A 26948-nucleotide genomic window follows, 5' to 3' on the forward strand; every position below is an offset into this window, starting at 1 on the left:
AAACAGACAAAAATGCCACATTTGTTCACACTCAGACTCTAGCTGTCAAGTGTAATGCACTGAAACCACAGCACCCTATCCACATCCATGCCCCACAGACCTTTCCATGGTTTACCCCAGATGCTTCACATGCCCTGGTTCAGTCCACTGACAGCACATCGACCCCGGTATACCACATTGTTCCAATTTCTCTATTCCTTACAAGCCTCTCACCCTCTTGTATCATTTCACCCTTCCACCTCCAATTTGATCTCCCGCTTCTTGTTCCCTCCACTTCTGACACATATATCCTCTGTCAATCTTTCCTCACTCATTCTCTCCATATGTCCAAACCATTTCAGCACACCCTCTTCCATTCTCTCAACCACACACTTTTTATTTCCATACATCTCTCTTACCCTTACATTACTTACTTGATCAAACCACCTCACACTACATATTGTCCTCAAACATTTCATTTCCAACACATCCACCCTCCTTGCAACAATATAACATTGTTAGAACCACTATTCCTTCAAACATAACCATTTTTGCTCTGAGATAATGTTCTCTCCTTCCTCACATCCTTCATCATTCCCAGAACCTTTGCCCCCACCCTGTGATTCACTTCTGCTTCCATGGTTCCATCTGCTGCTAAGTCCACTCCCAGATATCTAAAACACTTCCTCCAATTTTTCTCCATTCAAGCTTACATCCCAATTTACTTGTCACTGAACCTAATGACCTTGTTATTCACATTTACTCTGTTTTCTTTTACACGCTTCTCCAAACTCAGTCACCAACTTCTGCAATTTCTCACTTGAATCAGCCACTAGAGTTGTATCATCAGCAAACAACTGACTCACTTTCCAAGCCCTCTCATCCCCACCAGAGTGCATACTCACCACTCTCTCCAAAACTCTTGTATTTACCTCCCTAACCACCCCATCCATAAACAAGTTAAACAACCATGGGGACATCACATATCCCTGCCACAAACCGACATTCACTGGGAACCAGTCACTCCTGTCTTCCTACTTGTACACATGCCTTACACAAGATTGCCTTGATTAGGGAATTCAGTTGCCCATGTTGACCCACTTACCATAAAAGCATGACTTTTTACAGATGAAGTCCAATTCCAATGACAGAAGCCACTAGGAACTACAGTGACTTACACTGGCAATGTAAACAAAAGTGATTATAGATGCTTGAAGAGCAGCATCTTTAGTTGCTAACTTGCAAAGGACTGTAAGTACTATGAAGGGGTGCACGAACTGGGTAAAAAAAATTTGATGTTTAATTAGTTATCTGATTTCTAGAATCCTGCAAAAAGTTGGAAGCTAGATAATCAGACTTTATCTGTATGTAGTTTTCAAAAGTAATTCTATATAATTTAAGATAATTTTAATATCAATTCACACTAATAAGTGGAATATTTTCTCAAGGCAATTACTTACTAGACATGAAGCTACACCTAGTATTTGATGGCAGTAATACTATATAATTCACTTTACATCTGTATTGAAAATTAACATCCTTGGGAAGGTGCACACTCATATCAAAAAGCATCCAGTGAACACTATACCAAGATGACATAAACTTTTAAGGAAATAGATACAACAAAAGTTGTAACAACACTACCAGCTAAGTGGAAAACTAAAAAGGTACTACAAAATGTCAGAGAACTGACTGGAACTACACTGTACTATAATAACATCTTTGGTAAAAATATTTTTCATTTGATAAGTAATGAACTGAGCTTGCATCACCCTCCTGACCACTGAGGAGTTAATAAGTATTCCCACATCCATCATAAATACAGCACTCCTCAAATACAGTGTTCTAGTTTTACAGATCCTCATACAATTTTATACTAGTGTAAACTAAAGGGCTGTGATGGTCAAAAATGAATTAAGACTTCAACTTGTATAAAGTAAAAAACTGTGTTGGTCAATAGAATATTAAGACTTCAATCATCTAAAAATATAATTAATAACCAAAGAAAAAGACCTGTCCATCCTTTTCCCAAAATATGGAATTTTTTTTTAACCAGCACAGGTATTTTGAACACTTACAGATCATAACTTATGTTCTGAAGTTTCATTATTTTTTTCTCAATTTGTGATTACCAAGATATGAGAATAATTCATGAATTAGAGATCATGGTTGAATCCCTATCACTTGATTTCACATAAACTCTTGCTGAAATACAGTCATTAAATTATGTAAAATAAAACATTTATGTTCTGAATGGAAATCTGTTATCGTTTATTTCTGGTGATTCTCACTTAAGCATATGAAAAGATCCTGTAAATCAAATGGTCCTGAGGCTACCTGCATGTAATTATATTTCAGATTTCCAACAAATCAATGTTTACATGAAGTAACCTAATATGTAACTTTTTCAGCATTAAAACAAAACATGTTTTACTCAAGACTACAAATGAGTGATACTATGCAGTACCTTAGAGGCCTATGTTTCACCTGATATATGCAAAGGAGTAATATGTGAAAATGATAATTATAAATTATGAGACTTTTCAGTCAAAGCAGCTTCACAATACAATATACAATTTGTAGAAAAATACATATCAACTCTAATACTGTACATAGTATTAAATGACCTATCAATGAAAATAGAGGACATCTAGCACAGACACTGGCAGACTATAAATAACCAGGTAAACACTGACATACACCATCAAAATATGTAATCTTCAACAGTTATATATGTTCTATCAGAAAAAATCTAAACCCAGTTCAGAGGACCAAATCATTATGGTCACGAAATAATGCTATACCACCAGGAGCAACGAATTTAGTCTGTCATTTATCTATCAAGTACAATGACAAATTGGTACAAAAATAATGACCTTCCAGCACAACAGTAATTAGGGGAGAAAACGGTTTTACAAGTATTTACAAGTTGCGTGAAAATTCTTTCAATACGACCAAATAAGTTTTTTGTAAAATTGTATTAGCAAGCATGAGTATTCTTAAAATGTGACTTTATTTATTGACCTTTACACTTGAGAATCCTTTTGTTTGATTCATAGCAATATAATGCAGATATAAAAAAATTATACCTATGGTAATCAGAGACTTATCAAAGTATTTTTCTTCCATTCCCTTACCACATCACATTCAAACAACTGGCTGAATCTAACTGATCACAAAAGCACAAAAATGAAGAAACTGTTTTTAAGCCTTCTTATACAAGCATTACAGCTGTATTCTCACAATAGTAAAGAGCTTGACTTTTCTCTACCACTACACAACAAAAAAGTAACATTCAAATTTATAACAGCAACAGCAATAACTAATCAAAATAAAATTAATGTTTATGTGTATGGCACAATGGCAGTAAACTAACAACTTATGTCACCACCCCAATAAAACATTTTCAATGGTACTTGGGAATCCCCAGCAAACCACAAGTTACCAACATAACATGATTACTGATAGCACAATCATTGGCATTATTTCACTATAATATGCAGTAATAGCCCTCTCTCCTGAGCCGAGCTGTTATGTTCTTCAGTTTAGTACTGTAATTTCTGTTTACTTTTTGCCTGATGTCAGACTTTTTTGAATGTTTGCCAAGTGATGCCAGCTAGAAAAGATATCACAAATTCACCTCTATCAATCTTACATAAAAAGGGATTTCTTCCTAATATCTGTTCATTCAAAAACATCCCAGAGATGGGATTTGATGAGTGTAGAACTCCACAAACTGTATGAATATATAAATACAAGCCTAAGAGTTGATAATGAGGTGCTTATTGGTACTCCCTGAAACAAAAAAATTAAAAAAACAGCTAATTAAACTGTCCTACACGGATTCACCCCCAAACCACCACAGGGTATATGTGGCCAGCAGATAACAGCAGTAATTTGAAACCCCACCTAGATTTTGATGTACCTACACCCAAAATATGGGGTATCTAGGTGTTACATGAAGCTGTAGTAAATGAATCTTGAAAGGTAGTCTCTCCTTGACTTTAAATCAATCATGAGGTCAACATAAGGGATCCTATCCTTATAGATTACATTTAGTTCACTACAGTCATTCAAAATATGTAACCTAGCAGTCTCAAATTATACCGAGATATATCTGAATCGAAGGTTTGATTCAAGGGTACCAGAGCCTGACCTCTATCTTTGTTTCCTGTCTGATCCTTGGGTACCTTTTATCATTATTTGAGTCTCCTAAGTTGCCTAGTCTGAATGAGGATTATGAACCAAATGTAATTATAAAACTGGGGTGGCTTCATTGGCCTCAATACAGCTTCAAGGCTAACAATCAGTAGCATTAGCAAATGGTGGAAGAAAGCATGGAATGTATGCAAGGCAGTCATGTAAGGACAGGGATAAGCGAAGACTCTTCTGCTGTGGCCATCTCCTTGGTGGGAGTTCTCAGAGGGAACAGGCATCAGAGATGTAGATATAATTCGTGTCCTGCATGCAGTTTTCAGTTTCAAGAAATATGTACCTAATTTTGCAACTTTTGTGGTTTGTGCCTAAAGAAAAATTGTGGTGTAACAGCAAACAAACGAAAAAAATTTCCATACTGTAATGTTTCATCTAAGAAATGTGCAGAACGTACTTACTTTAAAAGTCATGCCTCATTCATGCTCTGAATACTGTAGAAAGCAACATAAAGCAATGAATTTTTACACGTAACAAAAGAACGTCCACATAACATCTTTTTTTTCCTACAATGGTGATCAAAATCCCATATCATCACTTTCTTCTACACTGTTACACCTTTCTTGTCAATACATATATCCAATCTCAAGTGTTTCTACATCTTGTATATCCTGTTATTCTTAGGTTTATCTCCCTGGTTAAAAGTTTCCAAACTATCTTGATTTTTTCTGTTAAACCTGGACTAAGTTGTTGTCTTGTCATAGAGTGAGTTAATGATTAAGTTGTTTCTATGTTCCTGTCATCAGGTTAATCTCTACAGCATTGGTTAGGTTAGGATTCTATATCTATCTTGTTATCAAGCTAATCGACATCAATGGTTAGATTATGTATGCAAGTCTTTCTTGCTATCAAACTAACCTAAATCAATGGTTAGGTCCTGTATCTATGTCTTTCTTGCCCTCAGGCTAATCTAAATAAATTGTTAGGTCATGTACCTATGTCTTTCTTATTATTAGGCTAACATAACTCAATGGTTGGCTCATGTACATATATCTTCTAATCACGCTACCCTAGAGACCATTGGTTGGGTTATGTATCTTTGTCTTTCTTGTCATCAGGGTAACCTATATCAATGGTTAGCATGTCTCAAAGTATTTGTCATCAGCCTGACCTAGATCAAAACTTAAGTTAATAATCCATCTTTCTTGTCACTGCACTAACTTAGACAATGGTTTCTTGCTATTAGGCTGACCCTAAAGTTTCTATAACATCATATCATTCTTGTTATAAAAGTTTTTTGCCATCATTGTTATCATGTCCTAATGGAATCTTAGTTTACATTATCCATAACATCAATCCTTTATATCAATACAAACACCCAAGACTGACATTTTCTATACCACTGTCTTAATTACTTAACATTACTTGCAGGTTAACAACGTCTATAATAAATGCCTTTCATGTCAATACAAACATCTGAAATAAAAAGGTTTTGTACCATCATCTTTTTCTTACCTTTACTTCTAAGTCAACAGTTTTTAACCATCGTTTTTCTTATAATCAATAAAGAGGCAAATCACTCAATTCCCGTTTCATAATTTCATACAAATATTACTTTATCTACATAATGCATACAGTGCTCTTGTATCACTCACAGCCTTACAAATATGTAACAAATTGGCACTGTACTATTCTTATATAAAAGCTACTTTTATCATTTTGATTATGAACAACATTACAATGAAAACATCAAATTTCAATGTAGTTAAGTACAAGATATATTAGGTTAATCAAAATGAGATGAAACATTCTTCTGGTTAATGGAAAGGGCAGCCTCAATAATCTCTTCATTTAGTTTCTTACCCTTATGAAAACTGTAGAGGCAGTCACACTTATTTCAAGAACACTTTTAAAACATACTAATTTATCTCATAAATATACATATCAAATGAGAATTAATCTCATAACTATATATATATGAGGTGCAATTATGGCACTGCACCTTCTACATACAAATTAACATTTTCACAAACCTTCCTGTATGTTTAGGTTTGTTATACTTTTATTCTTGTAAATTAGACTATTTCATATAAGCAATACATTCTAAAATACTGACAACATTCTTCTCAAATTTTTAGAACATAACCATCTAAAATATACTTACAACCTCGTACTAATATCTGGAAGCATTCCTTTTACACAAACAAATATCAGAATACTGTTTACACAAATACAAATACTCCTTGTATTCTATGCATAAAAAAATGTTCCTCTTACAAGCAAATACTGGAAGTATAAGTGAACTGAAACATAATCACACTTATTCTATTTCTCAACAATCAACATCAATCTGATACCTTAACCATATAATTCTCCTTTTATGCTCACTATTCATGCAGGCAAGGAACACCTCTTAATCTTAATCTCCATGTAGTAAGCCTTTATGACAACTGTTAATAATTTCAGGTGTTAATGAAATGAAGCAAAAAAAAGAAAAATCCCCAAAAGCTGGCTATGACAAATGAAAACAGTCCTGCAAACTAACGCTTCAAAATATATATCTTTAACAACTAAACATATAAGCCATACAAGCATTAATGGCAAAGATGATTTCTTAATGGTTTTCCCATTAGCTGCTCTATGATACAAGAAATGAAATACAAAAAAGCACAAGGAAATGATTCCATCAATCTTTCATGAGTAAATAACATCAGATCAATTACGTAAAGTTTAGATTATACATCATTATATTCATATGGCCAAAAATAGTATATAGACTTTGCTTTGTTTCATAAATAATATGCATATCAATGCAAACAATCAATGTTGCTAAAAAGTTTGTAATGAACATTAATGCATATTAATAATATGAATGATACAATTATGAAAAAAAAAGTATTTATGCAAGAGGTTCCAACAAAATACTCTGAAATAACATGAACCGTTTTGCAAGACCTCTTCATCAACATATATCAATTTTTCCTGATGTTAACATAGTTAAATTCTTAGTACTCTATTTCATGTCTTAGAAGACTCCTCTACTAATCATGAATAATATGCTGTCAAATCTTTGAAAAGATAAATACTATCAAAAAAAGGTATGTGTATTATAAATTGTCATATGGAGAAAATAACATTTTGAAAAAAAAATAAAGCGGAGCAAATGGTCATGTTTAAAAGATTAAATATACAGGCAAAGTCCCATCATCAAAACATGAACTCTATGGATTGCTTGAGACAGTCATTGGTAACCAGTACTACTTAGTTAATTAACTTAAAAAATTTTTTTATTACTTCCCAAGGTTCAATGATGGACTAATGGCAGGGCATCTTATTTCTCATTCCCATTTTATGAATTTTGTACGAGCATAGCAAAATTTACCATATCTTTTGTTAGTAATCTTTCAATGAATTTTGTACGAGCATAGCAAAATTTACCATATCTTTTGTTAGTAATCTTTCAAAGACATAATGGAAGAATTCTAGCAAGAAGTTAGCTGTGTGATACTTGCTTGAGCTTACCCCACAAAAGGAAAAGTCATGTATGGTGAGGCTGTATCTCTGTCAGTAGACAAAACAGAGTGCCACGTCATCACAGAACATCTTACTATATACAGTGCATACAGTCCCTGTTACCAAGTGTAACACATCCCTAATGCTGCAGGTACCCCTGAGCCATTAAGAGAGGAGTCCTTGGGTTATATGAATAATAATAATAGTGATAATAATAAAATAAAATACTACTACTAATAATAATAATAATAAAATAAATAATAAAAAAGATATGACTCTTATAGGCCTACAATCATTTCAATTTTTAGAATACAACTGATTCATTAACTGCAAGAAAAATGTGATTACAGGCATATGGTACTTCTTGTGAATCCATTTATACCATGATATTTAAAGATATCTCCAGTTATGTAATACATCAAAAATATGTGTTCGTAAACTTTAAGGCAAGCGTTTCAATCTCTCAATAATTGCTGAAAAAAGTGGGCTTCAATCTTACGTAAGAATTCAATCCACTACTAATAACTTTACAAATACTTATAATCTCATGAAAATCAAAATCTACAGCAGCAGTTTTGGCACTTAATACTAAAATTTCCTAATTTGTGTGATGCATATACAGCAAATGAGAAAATCAGAATATGAATTACTTAAATTCTAATTAACTAAAATAAACAGGACAGTAGGTGCAATATGCACTATTCATATCAGCATTGCATAAATACACTTTTCACTGTTAACATCAACAAACTATGCTTTGGTAAAATGACAATTAGCTAAGAAAAAAATTTACCAACACAGTAATGCAGAAAACTAGCACTAGCCTTGTCCACCAACAATATACTCTACAGTTTCTTTCATATGTCTATTAATTATTTCTGGCTAAAACTGCATACATAATTATGCTGAGATTCAACAGATAATTGCAGTACTATAATTCAACATTCTGGCATTGCTCTGCAGAGATCTTCCTCAGAGAATTTTCTTTGTAATGGAGAGGAAAGATGGCCGCTCTACAGTTTATAAGGTGGTGATGAACACATCACTACACTTTTCAGATAATCAGACAGTACTAACCGTTACTGACATGATTTATGTGCCAGTTTGCCAGTAAAAATTCTAGAAACTCTATATATTTTAAACCTGAGTTTATAAATATTCTTTGGAAGCTGCACATTATTTTGTAATGAATTTACATGGTAAAATTGATCAAGTATATATCATACTTCATTACATTCTTTCCTTGAAACATACTTATGAATATAAAGAGATTCTATAATTCAACTAATAATTAGCTTACATCAATCAACTTTTGATACTTTAGATGTATCCATCTTCATGACAGCCAATGCTCCTTTAACCATCAATCCAAACCAATATAGCTGGGGTGCCAACACCAAAAGGCAAGATAAATGGCAGGTCATTGGTATCGAGGCCAAAGCTTGAATGTGTGATGGTGCTGTGGTCTGCTGGCTCAGGTAAACAGCATACATTATCGGAAATAGAGCAACACGACACATTGCAAAAACTGTCATCATCAACAAGCCATTGACAATATAGATCTTGGAATTCTTAAGGCCAAGAAGACTGAGAATAACTCGGGCATTGACAAAGGGTGTGGACAGTTCCGTGCAAAAGAAACACCCTAAGAAGAAGTGTCCCATGGGAGAACGGTACACAACTGCAGGAAATAGTAAAAACACAATGGTCATATGATGGACAACCATAAGCAGGTCACTTTTCAAGTACGACACAAATGTAGATATTATACCATTCACAGTACTGATTCTAGCAATGTGGCTCCGATACATTGCCCACAAATCATAAATGAAATATGCAGTCCCAATGGAAGAATAGTGAACGGCAAGGGGGTATTTTTCACCCATGACATCATTCCTGCATGCTATCACCGTTGCTAAGCCCACAACAGCACAAGCAGCTCCCTGCACACCCGAAACAAAACTCTCAGTAATGTGGGCGCGATGGGCGTGCGGGAGGTGACTAGTTCTCGCCCACATGCGCAGTAGACTTGCAATCAACAGGTACAAGCAAAACCAGGCAGCTAAGGCATAGGCACCCACCGCCAGCTGCGTCTCTATGACCTGCATCCTTTGGTGATGTTCCTCTTTCTTTTATATTCTTTCGTGGCGGGTCAGAGGCCACAGGAACTCATATAGTACATAGCTGCCTGCACATCAGCTGACACTGTTTACGTCAAATCAAGTCTGCTCGTTTCAGGGGCTTCGTGATTGGTGGAGCAGACACCTTCACACACAACCGACCAATCATATTTCAGAATGCTAAAAAAAATGGGAAATTTACACTTACAGGAACAGGTTTTCTTTAATACTCGGGCTGCTAGCAGGACTACGACCCCAACCAAACTCTTCAGGCAGAGGGATCAATTCTCGATCAAGCACAAGAATTCAGACGATATATATATATATAAATATATATATATATATATATATATATATATATATATATATATATATATATATATATAGCTCTGGATATTGTCAAGTAAAATAAGAAAGCTCAGGAACTGGATACATGGAATTTACCCCCTTTCCATATATATATATATATATATATATATATATATATATATATATATATATATATATATATATACTTGAAATGGCCTATCTTAATATATTCCCCCCTAACCAAAGCACCAAGAGTGTCTAAACCATCGTTTAGTTTAGTCTACCTGGGTCCCACTCCTCTCCTCCAAACCTTTCAGTACGTTTTCTGTCTCAACCATGACTTCCTGGATCTTTTTGCTTGTACCATGTGATAGATAGCCAGGAAACCCACGTTCTGGATGACTTTTCGTTGTCCGATAAACATCTGTGAGCCAGCTCTTGTGTCTTTTTTACCATATGATCTAGAACAGCAGTCAATGCATCATATATCTCCATTACTATGATCCCGCACTGTCACCCATAAGGCGATGGAGCAGCTGCAGTCCTACGATGCCTTTATTTTGTTAATTCATGCCTGCCAGCCAACATGACTTCATGATCCGTAAATGTAGACTGGCCTTTGCATGAAAATCTTATTTCATTTCGTGAGGTATTAAATGCAAATATGAATATATGTCAATAACTTACCATCAAAATCACACATTTTGCAGACAAGTAGAAGTACAGAAGTAACTTCATGTTTTACATGCATGGCAACACCAACCTTGATGATCCCATGAATAAGAAACCGGACTTGTGTTGAACTGCAGAGCTAGATGCAGGGGTCAGGCGAGGTCATTGCGAGGTCCTGCCATTTCTTCCTCGGATTAATTGTAATATTGATCAACTTTAAAATCACTGAAAAAAGAACAATAATAGCGTGTCTGTCTTTTAAGCTATACTTGTGTTAATCCTGTTTTGTTAATGAATTTCGTAACCAACAAAATATGGAAGGTCAGTAAGCCAAGCATTTCCCTGTTATCTGCCATACCACAGTCTTTATATAACCTGATTATGAAACTATAATCTACTGTATGATAAAGAACAATGAACGATAGAAAGTATTTATGTGCTGATACATGGGGGGATAGCAAGGAAAAATAGTCTAAAATAATAATGCTGATAATACGTGAATCCTGGATTTGTTGGCATGTGTTCTCCCTGTAGTTGATTTTCAGCCAACATGGTGCACGTGCTTAAGGTACTTACTAGTATTTTTTCTCTTATTTTCTGTTGATTTATACCATACAATTCTCTGAATTCCTTAAAACTGTGGGAAAGTAGTGTGCTACCATCATGCCATGAGTTCATTACACTGTTGAGGATGAAGTCGGAGTAATTGTTAAAGAGATGAGAAGAAATGGAGGACGTAATCTGTTACCTAGTCTAACCAGTTGTATATGGTGGCCAGCAGTGCGGGTTTTGACCGGACCCGGACACTAAAACTCAGGTTGTACCCGGCATGTATGCCAGATCTGATTAGAGGTCAGGCCGGCGGATTATAAACTTGTTAGAATAATTAAAAGTTCAGAACAAGAGTGGTAGATGGGAAAACATTGGTACCGAGGAATTTTGGTGATTTTGGAGTTGATGTAATCTTAAAAAAGTACTATTGTTCAAATTATAATTGAATTGAGATTCCACATGTATAGAACTAAATTTATGAGACCAGTGACCATTTTTCACAGTTGATTAAGTAAGGTGATGACACGGTCATCACTGGTGTACGTTACAAAGTTAACTATACATTGACCAACTTTAAGAATATGTAAATTATTATTTGATTTATCTTAGTACTTTACAGCTCAAATCAACGCCGTTGTTTTCTACTTTGCAGACCACCCCTCGGTACTGGTGTAGTATTTCAAGTTTATATGTGTCGTTCTTAGCAAAATTCAGGCTGTTTTCGTAAGTAAAAGTATTAGCATTATTTTGCTACTTATAAAGCATCAAAGGAAGTGCTGCTTGTTTAAAAAAAAAAGTAAAAACTTTTCCCAGTTAATTTTGTTATTAACCCCATACCAAGGAATGTAATGTCCGTTGCTCTTACGACCTTCACTGATGGCCTTAAAAGTTGTGCTGCACAGACGTTACAACCTTCCCTGGTCCTAGATATCAATGATGCATGCAGTTGTGAATGCAGATGCTATGATTACAGTTTATCTTTTGGCAGCAAGTCATCGTCCAACGCCAGAGAAGTACAGTCCTGGACTAACCCACCCCACCCCAGGGGTAGTAGAGTACTGCTGTGGCCGGTGTCCAGGCTTCCAGTCATCAGGGGTGAAGGACCTGGACAGACTGGGTTTCCAGGTAACGGTGTAATCGCACTACATAAGCACCACTCACAGTGGCAGGCAGCTCCTCTCCTGCACCTGCTGGCCAACATGACAACCCCATCACGGTCAGTAGCATCTCCAGTGTTTTAAAAGATTTTTTGGGGGGCTAACTTCTTGAAAGTAGGCGTAGGCAAACGTTGTAGTCATACTAAAGGTTATGGAAAAGATGAAAATGGTGATTATATAATTTAAGGTTACCATCGTAATTTTGTAAGTTTTGTAGGTTGAATTGTAGGCCAGTAGAGTGTGACTTCGACCTTTTTTTTCCTATAGTGGTGATTCTAATTGGTAAAATAGCCATAGACACCAGTGCTGATTAGTATTTTTAGTCGGTAGAATAGCCTTCAGCTTTAGTAAATTTTTGTAGTTGGCTTACTCATGTGTGAGATAATTTTGGCCAAATAGATTAACTGTGTATATATGAATATATATCATCAGTGATAACAGTAGTGTATATACAAACAAATAGTGTACATACAAATACTAATTTTCAATGTGGTCCTTTGATATGTTCCAGATACTTGGCACAAGGTAAGAATAACAGAGAGAACAAATATACAATGAACTGGGTACAATAGTATTTTCATAATGATTATGTTATTATTAAAGAACTGAGCATAGTTACTAGTGCCATCTTAGAAGAATTAGAATTAGTTATATATATTTTGTTTACCTGCACTTATTGTATTTAAACGATTTTACCTATTTTCGTGGAGTGAATTGGGTGATACTGAACGTAATGTGTATGTAACTACATTGTGAAGTCTTTTGAGGTCTTCATCCTCACAACTGCTGGAATAGGTTGGTGGTCAACCTAGGTATTGGAAGCTGCAGTCCTCAGGCTTACTACATAGCTCCCCAGCCTGGCTGGTCTGGTACACTTTGTAGGTATTTGTCCAATGCACTCTTGAACTTCTCTAATCTGCATCCCATTCCTTTTCTGGTTTTAGCTGGCACTTAACTTTTAAATTTTCTACATAATTGCTGTTAACTGTTTTTTAATATTAGTATTTAGTCGAGAGGAAATATTTTGTTTATATCCAAATTGATATCACTTTTATGCTCATATTGTTATTCTTTTCCTTAACGTGAATCATGAATGTATTATGAGGATTGTATTTCAGATATCTGTTTGCATGTACTTTATGTACTATCCTTGGCAAAATATTTTAATATGTACACTAATTTATTTTGCCAAAAGAAGAACTCTCACACTTTTGCTCGTGTAAGCTGAACTAGTTATTGTGATTTGCTGAAGTTGGTAGTATTTGTTCACATTAGACCATAATGTTTGACCCACTGTTGCTAACTGATTGGCAAAATAGCATTTGACCCACTGATTTCAGTTAGTTGGCAAAGTAATGTTCATTCACTGTTGCCAGTTAGTTGACATCATTGAGCAGAAGCTAATTTGCTGGGTAGACAGCATCAGAGTCGCCTTTTATTTATAATCATGGAAAACATGGAGTTAATTAATGTTAGATTAGACGAAACTCAAGTAGAAGTCAGTAGAATCAAATGGCTGAGATTAGATATAATCATGGAAAACATGGAGTTAATTAATGTTAGATAAGACGAAACTCAAGTAAAAGTCGGTAGAATCAAATGGCTAAGATTAAACTTGATTTTCAGTGACACTTCCTCTGTAAAATATTTACAGTTAGGTAAAACATTTTGAAATATATAAAAGTTTCTCTATCCCTGGGGATAGGGGAGAAAGAGTACTTCCCACGTATTCCCTGCGTGTCGTAGAAGGCGACTAAAAGGGGAGGGAGCGGGGGGCTGGAAATCCTCCCCTCTCACTTTTTTTTTTAATTTTCCAAAAGAGGGAACAGAGAAGGGGCCCAGGTGAGGATATTCCCTCAAGGGCCCAGTCCTCTGTTCTCAACGCTACCTCGCTAATGCGGGAAATGGCGAATAGTATGAAAGAAAGAAAAAGAAAAAAGTTTCTGAATTATTTGATGTATATAGAAAAAAGATTGAATGACTGGAAATATTATTATCTGAAACAAATGATTTCCCAAGCATTTTGGATAAAAGAGATTTTACTGAAGATAGGTTTTAATGCTGATTAGTATTAAGAAGTCATGTTTGTCTATAAGGGTAGAGATGGATATGAATGAATGTATAGTAATCCTGATAGAGTTGTGCAGATGTGGGTTTTGGGCCTTGACTATACAGAAAGGAAAAAGCGGATGTGTTGGAGGTGTAATGCCCGAGGACATTATGTGGTGGGAGGTGAGTTGATTTTATGTGGGATGACATTGTCAAAGAGACAGTGTAGAAAAAAGCACAGTATGATTAAGAGGGCAAACTGGGGTGTGCTAAATGGCTTGGTTGTATGAAGAGAGTAAGTAAAGAAAGACTGATTAGGAGGATCTGTGCATTGGAAGTGGAGGGAGCTTGGTAGAGATGGAGCTAGAAGAATGATATGAAGGAAGCTAAGGGGTTTTAGGGCCCAAAGGAGGGAGGGAGAAAGGAATGCTATAGGTAGGGTGAAATGCATTGATGTGAGATACATAGGACATTGTGTTGTTTCTTAGCTGAACCAGGACAGTATGGTTGTGGATGGTGCGCTTTGGTTTTGGTACATGATACATGATAGCTGTAGATTGAACATTTGCAGTTTAGGTCATTATTTGTTTGTTATAATGTTACAATGCCAGGGCAGAAAAGGTAATTAGGTTTAAATTAGTTTTTAGATTATCATCTCCAAGAGGCTGTATTGGTTTAAGAATAGAATGATAGTTGTTGAGGATGGCCTCATTAACAGTATGCTGCTTTTGTATCAGCATTTAAGATAGTATATACAGTTTATAAAACAGAGGATGTTTCAGCATGGAAAGAAATGTTTTTTTGCTGTTTTTGAGAATACTAGAGAAATCTGAAAAATTTTTGAATAAAATCAAGACCACTGTTATGTATAGGGAAAGTTGATGTTTTTAGTGAATTTAAGATAAGTCACAGGGACAATAATTTTGTTATATGGAACGAAGCTTTATGATATAGTAAGTACTTTGCTAGTATTTATGATATAGTATCTTTGCTAGTAAAAATATTTGCTGACAGTTTTAACTCTGTGTTGATTGATTGTTTGTGAATATAGTAATGTGAATTTACTTATCTCTGTATGAAGGGAATTTCTGTTTTGAGTGGGAAATTGCTTCTCTGAAAAGTTGGACTTCATTGGATTGAGGGAACCTTTTCTCAGGTTTTAATCATGGTTAGTTATTGGTACAGTTAGGTACGGGTTATACTGGTTTCATCAGGAAGTTCATAAACTTGTTCTTGCTCCTCAAGTAGTTGGAAATAAGCCAAGGTTATCTGATCATGCAGACTATCATTAACATGAAAAAGTGTTCATATGCTTATTTCACAGATCCTTGTAACCAGGGCTCAATCTTATAGATATGATGACTCTTATTTGAGGCTAAGAAGTTTATCAGAAACCTGATATGATACTTTATCACTGTGAGAGATCTCTGAGACACGCACATCAAATCTTTCTTATCTTTCACTTCACTTATGATGCAGCATTATTATGCTGGTGTTCTTACCGTTACTGAGCATTAGGAGAGATACTGAAATACTTAATCTGTTTTCAGTAAATTAGTGTAATTAAGCAGATGTAATTACTGTAATTAAACAGCCGATTAACTAAAGATTTGGTCAGATTATATATGGTGTGGGAGGAAAGTTGTTAGAAGCAGTGAAAAGTTTTTATCGAGGATGTAAGGCATGTGTACGTGTAGGAAGAGAGGAAAGTGATTGGTTCTCAGTGAATGTAGGTTTGCGGCAGGGGTGTGTGATGTCTCCATGGTTGTTTAATTTGTTTATGGATGGGGTTGTTAGGGAGGTAAATGCAAGAGTTTTGGAAAGAGGGGCAAGTATGAAGTCTGTTGGGGATGAGAGAGCTTGGGAAGTGAGTCAGTTGTTGTTCGCTGATGATACAGCGCTGGTGGCTGATTCATGTGAGAAACTGCAGAAGCTGGTGACTGAGTTTGGTAAAGTGTGTGGAAGAAGAAAGTTAAGAGTAAATGTGAATAAGAGCAAGGTTATTAGGTACAGTAGGGTTGAGGGTCAAGTCAATTGGGAGGTGAGTTTGAATGGAGAAAAACTGGAGGAAGTGAAGTGTTTTAGATATCTGGGAGTGGATCTGGCAGCGGATAGAACCATGGAAGCGGAAGTGGATCATAGGGTGGGGGTGAAAATCCTGGGAGCCTTGAAGAATGTGTGGAAGTCGAGAACATTATCTCGGAAAGCAAAAATGGGTATGTTTGAAGGAATAGTGGTTCCAACAATGTTGTATGGTTGTGAGGCGTGGGCTATGGATAGAGTTGTGCGCAGGAGGATGGATGTGCTGGAAATGAGATGTTTGAGGACAATCTGTGGTGTGAGGTGGTTTGATCGAGTGAGTAACGTAAGGGTAAGAGAGATGTGTGGAAATAAAAAGAGCGTGGTTGAGAGAGCAGAAGAGGGTGTTTTGAAGTGGTTTGGGCACATGGAGAGAATGAGTGAGGAAAGATTGACCAAGAGGATATATGTGTCGGAGGTGGAGGGAACGAGGAGAAGTGGGAGACCAAATTGGAGGTGGAAAGATGGAGTGAAAAAGATTTTGTGTGATCAGGGCCTGAACATACAGGAGGGTGTAAGGAGGGCAAGGAATAGAGTGAATTGGAGCGATGTGGTATACCAGGGTTGATGTGCTGTCAGTGGATTAAATCAAGGCATGTGAAGCGTCTGGGGTAAACCATGGAAAGCTGTGTAGGTATGTATATTTGCGTGTGTGGACGTATGTATATACATGTGTATGGGGGGGGTTGGGCCATTTCTTTCGTCTGTTTCCTTGTGCTACCTCGCAAACGCGGGAGACAGCGACAAAGTATAATAAATAGATATAAATAATTTATATTTATTTATTTTATTTTGCTTTGTCGCTGTCTCCCGCGTTTGCGAGGTAGCGCAAGGAAACAGACGAAAGAAATGGCCCAACCCACCCCCATACACATGTATATACATACACGTCCACACACACAATTATACATACCTATACATCTCAATGTACACATATATATACACACACAGACACATACATATATACCCATGCACACAATTCACACTGTCTGCCTTTATTCATTCCTATCGCCACCTCGCCACACATGGAATACCATCCCCCTCCCCCCTCATGTGTGCGAGGTAGCGCCAGGAAAAGACAACAAAGGCCCCATTCGTTCACACTGAGTCTCTAGCTGTCATGCAATAATGCCTGAAACCACAGCTCCCTTTCCACATCCAGGCCCCACACAACTTTCCATGGTTTACCCCAGACGCTTCACATGCCCTGATTCAATCCACTGACAGCACGTCAACCCCAGTATACCACATCGATCTAATTCACTCTATTCCTTGCCCGCCTTTCACCCTCCTGCATGTTCAGGCCCCGATCACTCAAAATCTTTTTCACTCCATCTTTCCACCTCCAATTTGGTCTCCCACTTCTCCTCGTTCCCTCCACCTCCGACACATATATCCTCTTGGTCAATCTTTCCTCACTCATTCTCTCCATGTGCCCAAACCATTTCAAAACACCCTCTTCTGCTCTTTCAACCACGCTCTTTTTATTTCCACACACCTCTCTTACCCTTACATTACTTACTCGATCAAACCACCTCACACCACATATTGTCCTCAAACATCTCGTTTCTAGCACATCCACCTTCCTGCGCACAACTCTATCCATAGCCCACGCCTTGCAACTATATAACATTGTTGGAACCACTATTCCTTCAAACATACCCATTTTTGCTTTCCGAGATAATGTTCTCGACTTCCACACATTCTTCAAGGCTCCCAGGATTTTTGCCCCCTCCCCCACCCTATGATTCACTTCCACTTCAATGGTTCCATCTGCTGCCAAATCCACTTCCAGATATCTAAAACACTTCACTTCCTCCAGTTTTTCTCCATTCAAACTTACCTCCCAATTGACTTGACCCTCAACCCTACTGTACCTAATAACCTTGCTCTTATTCACATTTACTCTCAACTTTCTTCTTTCACACACTTTACCAAACTCAGTCACCAGCTTCTGCAGTTTCTCACACGAATCAGCCACCAGTGCTGTATCATCAGCGAACAACAACTGACTCACTTCCCAAGCTCTCTCATCCACAACAGCTTGCATACTTGCCCCTCTTTCCAAAACTTTTGCATTCACTTCCCTAACAACCCCATCCATAAACAAATTAACATGGAGACATCATACACCCCTGCCACAAACCTATATTCACTGAGAACCAATCACTTTCCTCTTTTCCTACACGTACACATGCCTTGCATCCTTGATAAAAACTTTTCACTGCTTCTAACAACTTGCCTCCCACACCATATATTTTTAATACCTTCCACAGAGCATCTCTATCAAATCTATCATATGCCTTCTCCAGATCCATAAATGCTACATACAAATCCGTTTGCTTTTCTAAGTATTTCTCACATACATTCTTCAAAGCAAACACCTGATCCACACATCCTCTACCACTTCTGAAACCACGCTGCTCTTCCCCAATCTGATGCTCTGCACATGCCTTCACCCTCTCAATCAACACCCTCCCATACAATTTCCCAGGAATACTCAACAAACTTATACCTCTGTAACTTCAGCACTCACTTTTATCCCCTTTGCCTTTGTACAGTGGCACTATGCAGGCATTCCACCAATCCTCAGGCACCTTACCATGAGACAACAATACAGTCACCCCCCTTTTTTTTTAATAAATTCCACTGCAATACCATCCAAACCCGCTGCCTTGCCGGCTTTCATCTTCTGCAAAGCTTTTACTACCTCTTCTCTGTTTACAAAATCATTCTAGGAAAATGAAACACAAAAAGTTCCCAAGTGCCTTTTCGTTTGATTACATGGTCAGTGCACAAAAGTACACTTGGGAACTTACATATAGTGTCGTGACCAAGATTAAGTTGTCTCTTGAAATAGGTCGCTTATAAAGGTATTATCTTCGTTTTCTCCTACCTAAGTTTTTATCCTTTTTAACCATTGGATGGGTTCATAATAAAAAGTAGAGAAAGTGCTTTACAGTATGAAAATATTCTGTAATATTTGTACTTTTTATTGAAAATTACCTTAACATTTATAGTTTTATATTTTTTATTTTTTTATTTTTTTATTTTTTTGTTATACTTTGTCGCTGTCTCCTGCGTTAGCGAGGTAAAAATCTGTATTGGTAAATAATGTGTTGCTGAACTCTTTTTTGCAGCATTTCCTTTGCTCTTGAAAGAACATAGAAAAGTAGATTAAGAGATTTACAAAGTTTATTAAAGGTGGTAAACTTTGGAAATATGCCTCTGCTACCAGCTGTAGATAGAGAATACTGAGTTTTGTTGATATGTGTACTCCTTAGACATAAGAGGAAAGACTGTCACATATGATTTATGATTTAAAGATTCTGTGCTACAGTGATATATTGAAAATCATAAAACAACTGAAATATTTTCATTACACTGAAATTAGTGCATCTTTTGATACTTTCAGAATTTTGGGGTTGTTTGTTAGGTTGACATAATGTATATTAAAAAAAAAAATACCCCAGCCAGTAAGTGACTTGGCTTCAGTATTGTGTGATAGGAGGGAAATGATAACACTGCCAGAGTGAGTGGTTTGATAGGAGATGTAGTGAATTCTTTAGAGGAAGTTAATTATGTCATTATTGGAGTAGTTACAGGAGGTTTATTGTGTAAGTTATGAGTTGTAAACATGTGTATGAAGTTTTGAATGTTAAAGAAATGTATTTTGTTATGATAAAGATCAGCTGATTTTGGCACATATTTCAAATAGTTAAACTAAAAGAAAAGAAAAATCATTAAGGGCATTTGAAAATAAACATGTGTAATTTGTACTTTGATAGTGTTGGAGTTAGGTGTTGTCTGCCTTCATAGTATATTTCTCCTTTTTTCTTTAAAGAATTGGGAATAGTGTTCACTATCTTTTGTTGGTCATTGATATTCTCTATTTTTGGATGGTAAGTAGCATCCTTTTGTCAATATTCTTTATTACCTATTGTGCTGGTAGTAGGAGACATGGTTGAATGTGTTCTGGCATTTTAAAGTAACTGGCATCTGGAGCAACAGAGTGGGAGGTTGTTGTCAGGGGTTTGTGATGGAGGCCATTTATATCCTGGCTATAGTAATCATACCTCGTTTTTCTTCTGGCTTCTGATGGCAGACAAAAGGTATTATTTACCACTGTAGTGATAATCTTGTGACTTGATGATATGTGAATTGCAGTGGCTCATATATGATGATTGCATGGTTTCATTTAATAATTTTCAATTTAATTAAGTACAATAGAGTGTCCTTTTAAGTTTATTGATATGAAGCGAGTTGAGTGTCTTTTCACAGTCTTCACGCATATAATCTTCACCTTGTCAAGTAAAGTGTTTGTGATTGCATTACAGATGGTGATTGTATGATTGCCCTTGTTTGTGTGGTTTGCAGTTTTGGTATGTTTGCTTTTGAAAGCTTGGATATAAAGGTAGGCAAGTCTTAGGTTTGGTTTGAGCTGGTGATTTGTTGAGGATAATGAATATTTTTTCTTCCCATAACTGATGATGTAGAGTATTCTGGGGGCCTTGACTATGATTATAGCTTTCATATTGATGTCTGTAGTGTTGAAAGTGATTAGCATATGTTTATGATGTGGTACTTGGTAATGCTGGTGTATGTCAAATGGTTTGTCATCAAGGTATTGAGAGAATGTGAGTTGGATTTATGTCTGTCAGAGGTTAAGAGGGTTATGGTGGATTTCTGCAGGGATGTATACATTTTGTTTTGAGTGAGCCACTGTGCTAATAGTATGATATAGTGCTGCATGTTTGTTGTTGCTTCTTTGTCTTTAGGGTAGTGTGATATGATTGTGAAGTCATCTGCAAATGAGGTAACTTTCACACTTTGGTTTTTGGAGGCTAGGGGAAACCATATAGGTAAAGACTGAAGAAGGCTGGATAGGATTGCTCCATTTGGACCTTAGTTGTAGAGCTTGAGGACTTTGGAAATGATTCCTTTGGGAGCAGATTTGGTTTGGTGGCTAATTATGAAGTTGACTGACCCATTCTTATCTTGAAATATAGTGCCAGGTATCATTTATGTGGATGTATATATGGCGTTTGTTGTCTTTTTCTAGTGCTACCTCGTGCATATGAGGGGGGAGGGGCTTGTTATTTCATGTGTGGTAGGGTGGCGATGGGAATAAATAAAGGCAGACAGTATGAATTATGTACATGTGTGTATATGTATATGTCTGTGTGTGTATAGATATGTATACGTTGAGATGTATAGGTATGTATATTTGCGTGTGTGGACATGTGTGTATATACATGTGTATGTGGGTGGGTTGGGCTATTCTTTCGTCTGTTTCCTTGCGTTACCTCGCTAACGCGGGAGACTGCGACAAAGCAAAATAAATGTGAATAAAAGCAAGGTTAATTATTAGGTACAGTAGGGTTGAGGGTCAAGTCAATTGGGAGGTAAGTTTGAATGGAGAAAAACTGGAGGAAGTTAAGTGTTTTAGATATCTGGGAGTGGATCTGGCATCGGATGGAACCATGGAAGCGGAAGTGAATCGTAGGGTGGGGGAGGGGGCAAAAATTCTGGGAGCCTTGAAGAATGTTATCTCGGAAAGCATAAATGGGTATGTTTGAAGGAATAGTGGTTCCAACAATGTTGTATGGTTGCGAGGCATGGGCTATGGATAGAGTTGTGCGCAGGAGGGTGGATGTGCTGGAAATGAGATGTTTGAGGACAATATGTGGTGTAAGGTGGTTTGGTCGAGTAAGTAATGTAAGGGTAAGAGAAATGTGTGGAAATAAAAAGAGTGTGGTTGAGAGAGCAGAATAGGGTGTTTTGAAATGGTTTGGTCACATGAGGAAAGATTGACCAAGAGGATATATGTGTCAGAGGTGGAGGGAACGAGGAGAAGTGGGAGACCAAATTGGAGGTGGAAAGATGGAGTGAAAAAGATATATATATATATATATATATATATATATATATATATATATATATATATATATATATATATATATATATATATATATATATATATATATATGTGTGTGTGTGTGTGTTTGTGTCAAGGGATAGTGTCAAATGCTTTCTTGATACATGCTGCTACTGGTAATGTGTTGTTGGTTGTTTTTGGTTGATTTAAGTCATCTAGGATATGTTGCGTAAAGTTTTGGGTACTGTAGTAAGGTAGGAGAATGTTAGGTTCTTAAGTAGTGTTTGTTGACTGTTGAGGATCAGTTTTTTAAGAGTTTGGATATTGATGACAGCAGTGGTATGGGGCACTGATAGAGCATTACAGAAGCCTTTGTCTGTGGGTTTAACGTTAATGTTTCTGTTTAGAGTATAGTGCGCTGTTGAGATTCTTCTTTCAAATGAAGCACATGGCTTTTTCATCTTATTCTTGGTGTGAACTTTCAGAGGTCCTGTCTTTTACAGTTTATTGATTTTACATGAAGTATGACTTTTTGTCATCAAAACTCTCTTCTATATGTAATTGGAATCAGGGACAGTTAATGAAATTCCCGCAGTGTATAGACATGTGTAGACCTCTGCTTAGATCTGGTCACCCTTCCTAATGTGACTGTGGGTGTTTTTTCTTCAAAGGGGAACAGTCGATATATTGATTTTGAAGCTTGAAATGCCACTTCCATAACAGAGCATGTCCCTTTGAGCATCCATTTTTCCCCCATTTTTCCTTCCCTGCTGTCTTTAAAGAAAATTCTTAAATCCCTAGAGCAGCATGCTTGAGGTACAGACTCTGATTTGTACTGAATGATGTGGGTTGGTGGCTGGGAAGTGCCACTGTGCCAGTGATGTTAGACATCTGGTTGGGTTGCTGATGCCTGAGTGAGCAGCAGCCAGCTTCATTAAGGTTTTAGTGGTTGGTGAAGGTGATACACAAGCAAATGTACCTTATTCATGGGGTACAATGGTATTTTTGTTCCCTGTGAGCAGTGATCCTTCCAATGCTCTTAGGGCTTTTCCTCTGGGAAAGAAATTTGTTTGTGCATTAAAGCTATGTTTTTATATAGTGAGAACAGTCTTACCTACTTTTTGTTTCCTTAATAACCACACTGACATTTTTTTTTTATATATATTTTGAATATGAACATGAGAATGTCATCTAAAGATTGGAATAGATTAGAAGCAGTGCATGTGTGAAAATTTAGGAATTTTCTATATGTATATAGTATACATTTCTGCTGTACAGCAGGATGGCTCTTTCAAGCATCTGTAAAGTTACATCACATTTGTCTTCATACATAATTTTTTTTCGTGGGGGGAGGGGGCAGCCACAAGATTGTATTATGATCATAGCATATGTTTTACCTTATTTGGTTTTCTGTTCATGATTATGTCTTCCTCATATTTCTTAACTCTTTTCTTAATTTTGTAACTACATTATTTGTCTACCAGTCTCCTTTTAGAGTATTCTGTCTTTCTTGGGTCCTATTTGCCTTCTCTTACTCATTAAAGAACTTCATCAACCCACCAGACCCCATACATTTCCTGATTCTCCCATTTAGAAATTTCCAACTTGCAATCATTCACCTTCACCCTGTTCTTTTGAGGTATTTTGAAGTATATTTGGTCAGAATGAAGAAATTATCTTTGGAAAGTATACAGATATTAAAAAGTTGTATGACAGTAGAAAATATTTTTGAGATGGGACCCCATAAATGTATAACTCCTTACCCATATAGCACAAGTAGATAGTTACATTTTGGGTTGTGTGAATGTACTGCCAGTTATCTTTTTGACTTCTTACACTGAAGATGAGCACCTGAACAGTGATTCTGCCTATTACTCTTTTCTTTTGTATACATATTAAACACTTATCCCTGGGGATAGGGGATTAAGAATACTTCCCACGTATTCCCTGCGTGTCGTAGAAGGCGACTAAAAGGGGAGGGAGCGGGGGGCTGGAAATCCTCCCCTCTCGTTTTTTTTTTTTTTTTTTTTCAATTTTCCAAAAGAAGGAACAGAGAATTGGGCCAGGTGAGGGTATTCCCTCAAAGGCCCAGTCCTCTGTTCTTAACGCTACCTCGCTAATGCGGGAAATGGCGAATAGTTTGAAAGAAAAAGAAAGATTAAACACTAACACCATGATATGATTTCAGTGCTCACTCAAAATGATATTGACTTCAAAAGAAATAACAGAATTGAATTGATTATTGTATGAAAATCTCATCTGAGGCCTGATATGAATTGGTGAGAATAAGTCTAACCATGTTTTTGTATTTGTACATTAATTTTTTCACTTAGTTGAAATTTAACTTTGTTAAAATCCACAGGATTCCATGTGAGGTGAGGGCAGAGACCTCTGTATCAGCATCAGGATATGATGGCATTATTCTGGTATCAGACTCTCTGGATAAACTGAAAGGGACTTTTGACAACCTCTTAGCCCCCCTTAAAGCTCAGGCAGAGATTGGTTAGTATTTGAAATTACAGTTTTTACCTACGTATTATGGTATGTGGTATTATATGATTCCATTAAGGCTTAGGATATTATTACTTTCAGTGAAAGCTCGCTAAGCTGTAATTATTTTAAAAGGAAAGTAAATTCTTCCTGTTAGTTTATAGCATTCCTTGTCCATTGCACTTACAGTCTTATGTAACTATACAGAACAGTCTGCCATTCAGTCTTGAATTACATGATATTTTTTTTTGTTATTCTTGCTTCTGTTGCCTGCCACAAGCTCCTGTATAATGACAGCTTGAATAGTGCCATTTAACACTTGCAACACTTGAGAATTGGGTTACAGGCATGGATAACATGTAATCTCTCTCATAGCTGTGACAAATTTGAGAAAAGAATTTGTATGAAATATTTTATTCCTTTAAGAATGAAAGTGTAGGGGTGAAGGAGACAGAGAAAACCAATTTGGAGATGGAAGGATAGAGGGGAAGGGGTTTTGACTTTAGAGTGCTCGGGCTTCAACATGCAGGAGGGTATGAGGCATGCAAGGGATAAAGTGAATTGGAGCAATGTATGTACACTGTACAGGAGGCAACATACTGTCAATAGGCTGAAGCATGTGGAGGAAACCTTGGAAAGGTATGTGGAACCTGGTTGGGGAAAGTAGGCTGTGGTTTTAGTGACTGATGTGGCTAACATGGAAAATGATTAACAAGTATTAAAAAAATTTCAGGATATTTTGTTACTTTTTTATCAAAAATGCTTTTATTAATGATTTCACTGCAGACCTCTTTAAGATTTACTTTACATCCAGCAGCAAAGTACTTTTTAATTTGTATGGTGGCCATCTTATTACAAAAAAAATAAAAATATTCACCCTTATTGTAGTTTGTCCTTGCATCCAAAGTAAGTGAAGCCATATCAGTATGTTAGCTAAGAATGATAGAGGTACTCAGGGAATAATGGATCTAAGGCCGTCACACTTGGTGTGAAATGAGATGCACATTTTTTTATTTTTTTCATTTCTGATAATGGTTTACCAATCATTTTATGATCTTAATTTTTTTTTTTTTTTCTGTCTCCCGCGTTTGCGAGGTAGCGCAAGGAAACAGACGAAAGAAATGGCCCAACCCACCCCCATACACATGTATATACATACGTCCACACACGCAAATATACATACCTACACAGCTTTCCATGGTTTACCCCAGACGCATCACATGCCGTGATTCAATCCACTGACTGCATGTCAACCCCGGTATACCACATAGATCCAATTCACTCTATTCCTTGCCCTCCTTTCACCCTCCTGCATGTTCAGGCCCCGATCACACAAAATCTTTTTCACTCCATCTTTCCACCTCCAATTTGGTCTCCCACTTCTCCTCGTTCCCTCCACCTCCGACACATGTATCCTCTTGGTCTATCTTTCCTCACTCATTCTCTCCATGTACCCAAACCATTTCAAAACACCCTCTTCTGCTCTCTCAACCACGCTCTTTTTATTTCCACACATCTCTCTTACCCTTACGTTACTTACTCGATCAAACCACTTCACACCACACATTGTCCTCAAACATCTCATTTCCAGCACATCCATCCTCGTGCGCACAACTCTATCCATAGCCCACGCCTCGCACCCATACAACATTGTTGGAACCACTATTCCTTCAAACATACCCATTTTTGCTTTCCGAGATAATGTTCTCGACTTCCACACATTCTTCAAGGCTCCCAGAATTTTCGCCCCCTCCCCCACCCTATGATCCACTTCCACTTCCATGGTCCCATCTGCTGCCAGATCCACTCCCAGATATCTAAAACACTTTGCTTCCTCCAGTTTTTCTCCATTCAAACTTACCTCCCAATTGACTTGACCCTCAACCCTACTGTACCTAATAACCTTGCTCTTATTCACATTTACTCTTAACTTTCTTCTTTCACACACTTTACCAAACTCAGTCACCAGCTTCTGCAGTTTCTCACATGAATCAGCCA

General features: G+C 36.8%; 2 protein-coding genes across 8 annotated transcripts in view; one reads left to right on the forward strand and one right to left on the reverse strand.

Moving 5' to 3' along the window:
* Positions 1–1486: 1486 nt before the first annotated feature.
* LOC139756885 (TLC domain-containing protein 3A-like) lies at positions 1487–9882 on the reverse strand. Its single transcript, XM_071676766.1, has one exon. It carries the CDS (start codon positions 9750–9752, stop codon positions 8946–8948), a length of 807 nt encoding a protein of 268 aa, XP_071532867.1. The 5' UTR covers positions 9753–9882; the 3' UTR covers positions 1487–8945.
* Positions 9883–11278: 1396 nt separating this feature from the next.
* Dip-B (Dipeptidase B) overlaps positions 11279–26948 on the forward strand; it is a 39282-nt gene continuing 23612 nt past the window's right edge. The window contains exons 1-4 of one of the 7 annotated variants that reach the window (XM_071676768.1): positions 11279–11313; positions 11950–12020; positions 12286–12513; positions 24823–24962. In XM_071676768.1, coding sequence (XP_071532869.1) covers positions 11296–11313; positions 11950–12020; positions 12286–12513; positions 24823–24962 — 457 coding nt within the window. In that variant the 5' untranslated portion in view covers positions 11279–11295. Of the gene's footprint in view, positions 11314–11497; positions 11563–11643; positions 11705–11949; positions 12021–12141; positions 12514–12711; positions 12980–20565; positions 20695–24822; positions 24963–26948 lie in introns of those variants that run through there. The other 6 variants (XM_071676774.1, XM_071676771.1, XM_071676769.1 and 3 more) reach the window with 6 other exon arrangements.

Source organism: Panulirus ornatus, chromosome 23, assembly GCF_036320965.1.
Source record: "Panulirus ornatus isolate Po-2019 chromosome 23, ASM3632096v1, whole genome shotgun sequence".
Taxonomy (NCBI): domain Eukaryota; kingdom Metazoa; phylum Arthropoda; class Malacostraca; order Decapoda; family Palinuridae; genus Panulirus; species Panulirus ornatus.

Bases quoted from the DNA above. Each gene is read 5' to 3' on its own strand.
- LOC139756885 (XM_071676766.1), bottom strand. From the start codon at position 9,752: ATGCAGGTCATAGAGACGCAGCTGGCGGTGGGTGCCTATGCCTTAGCT.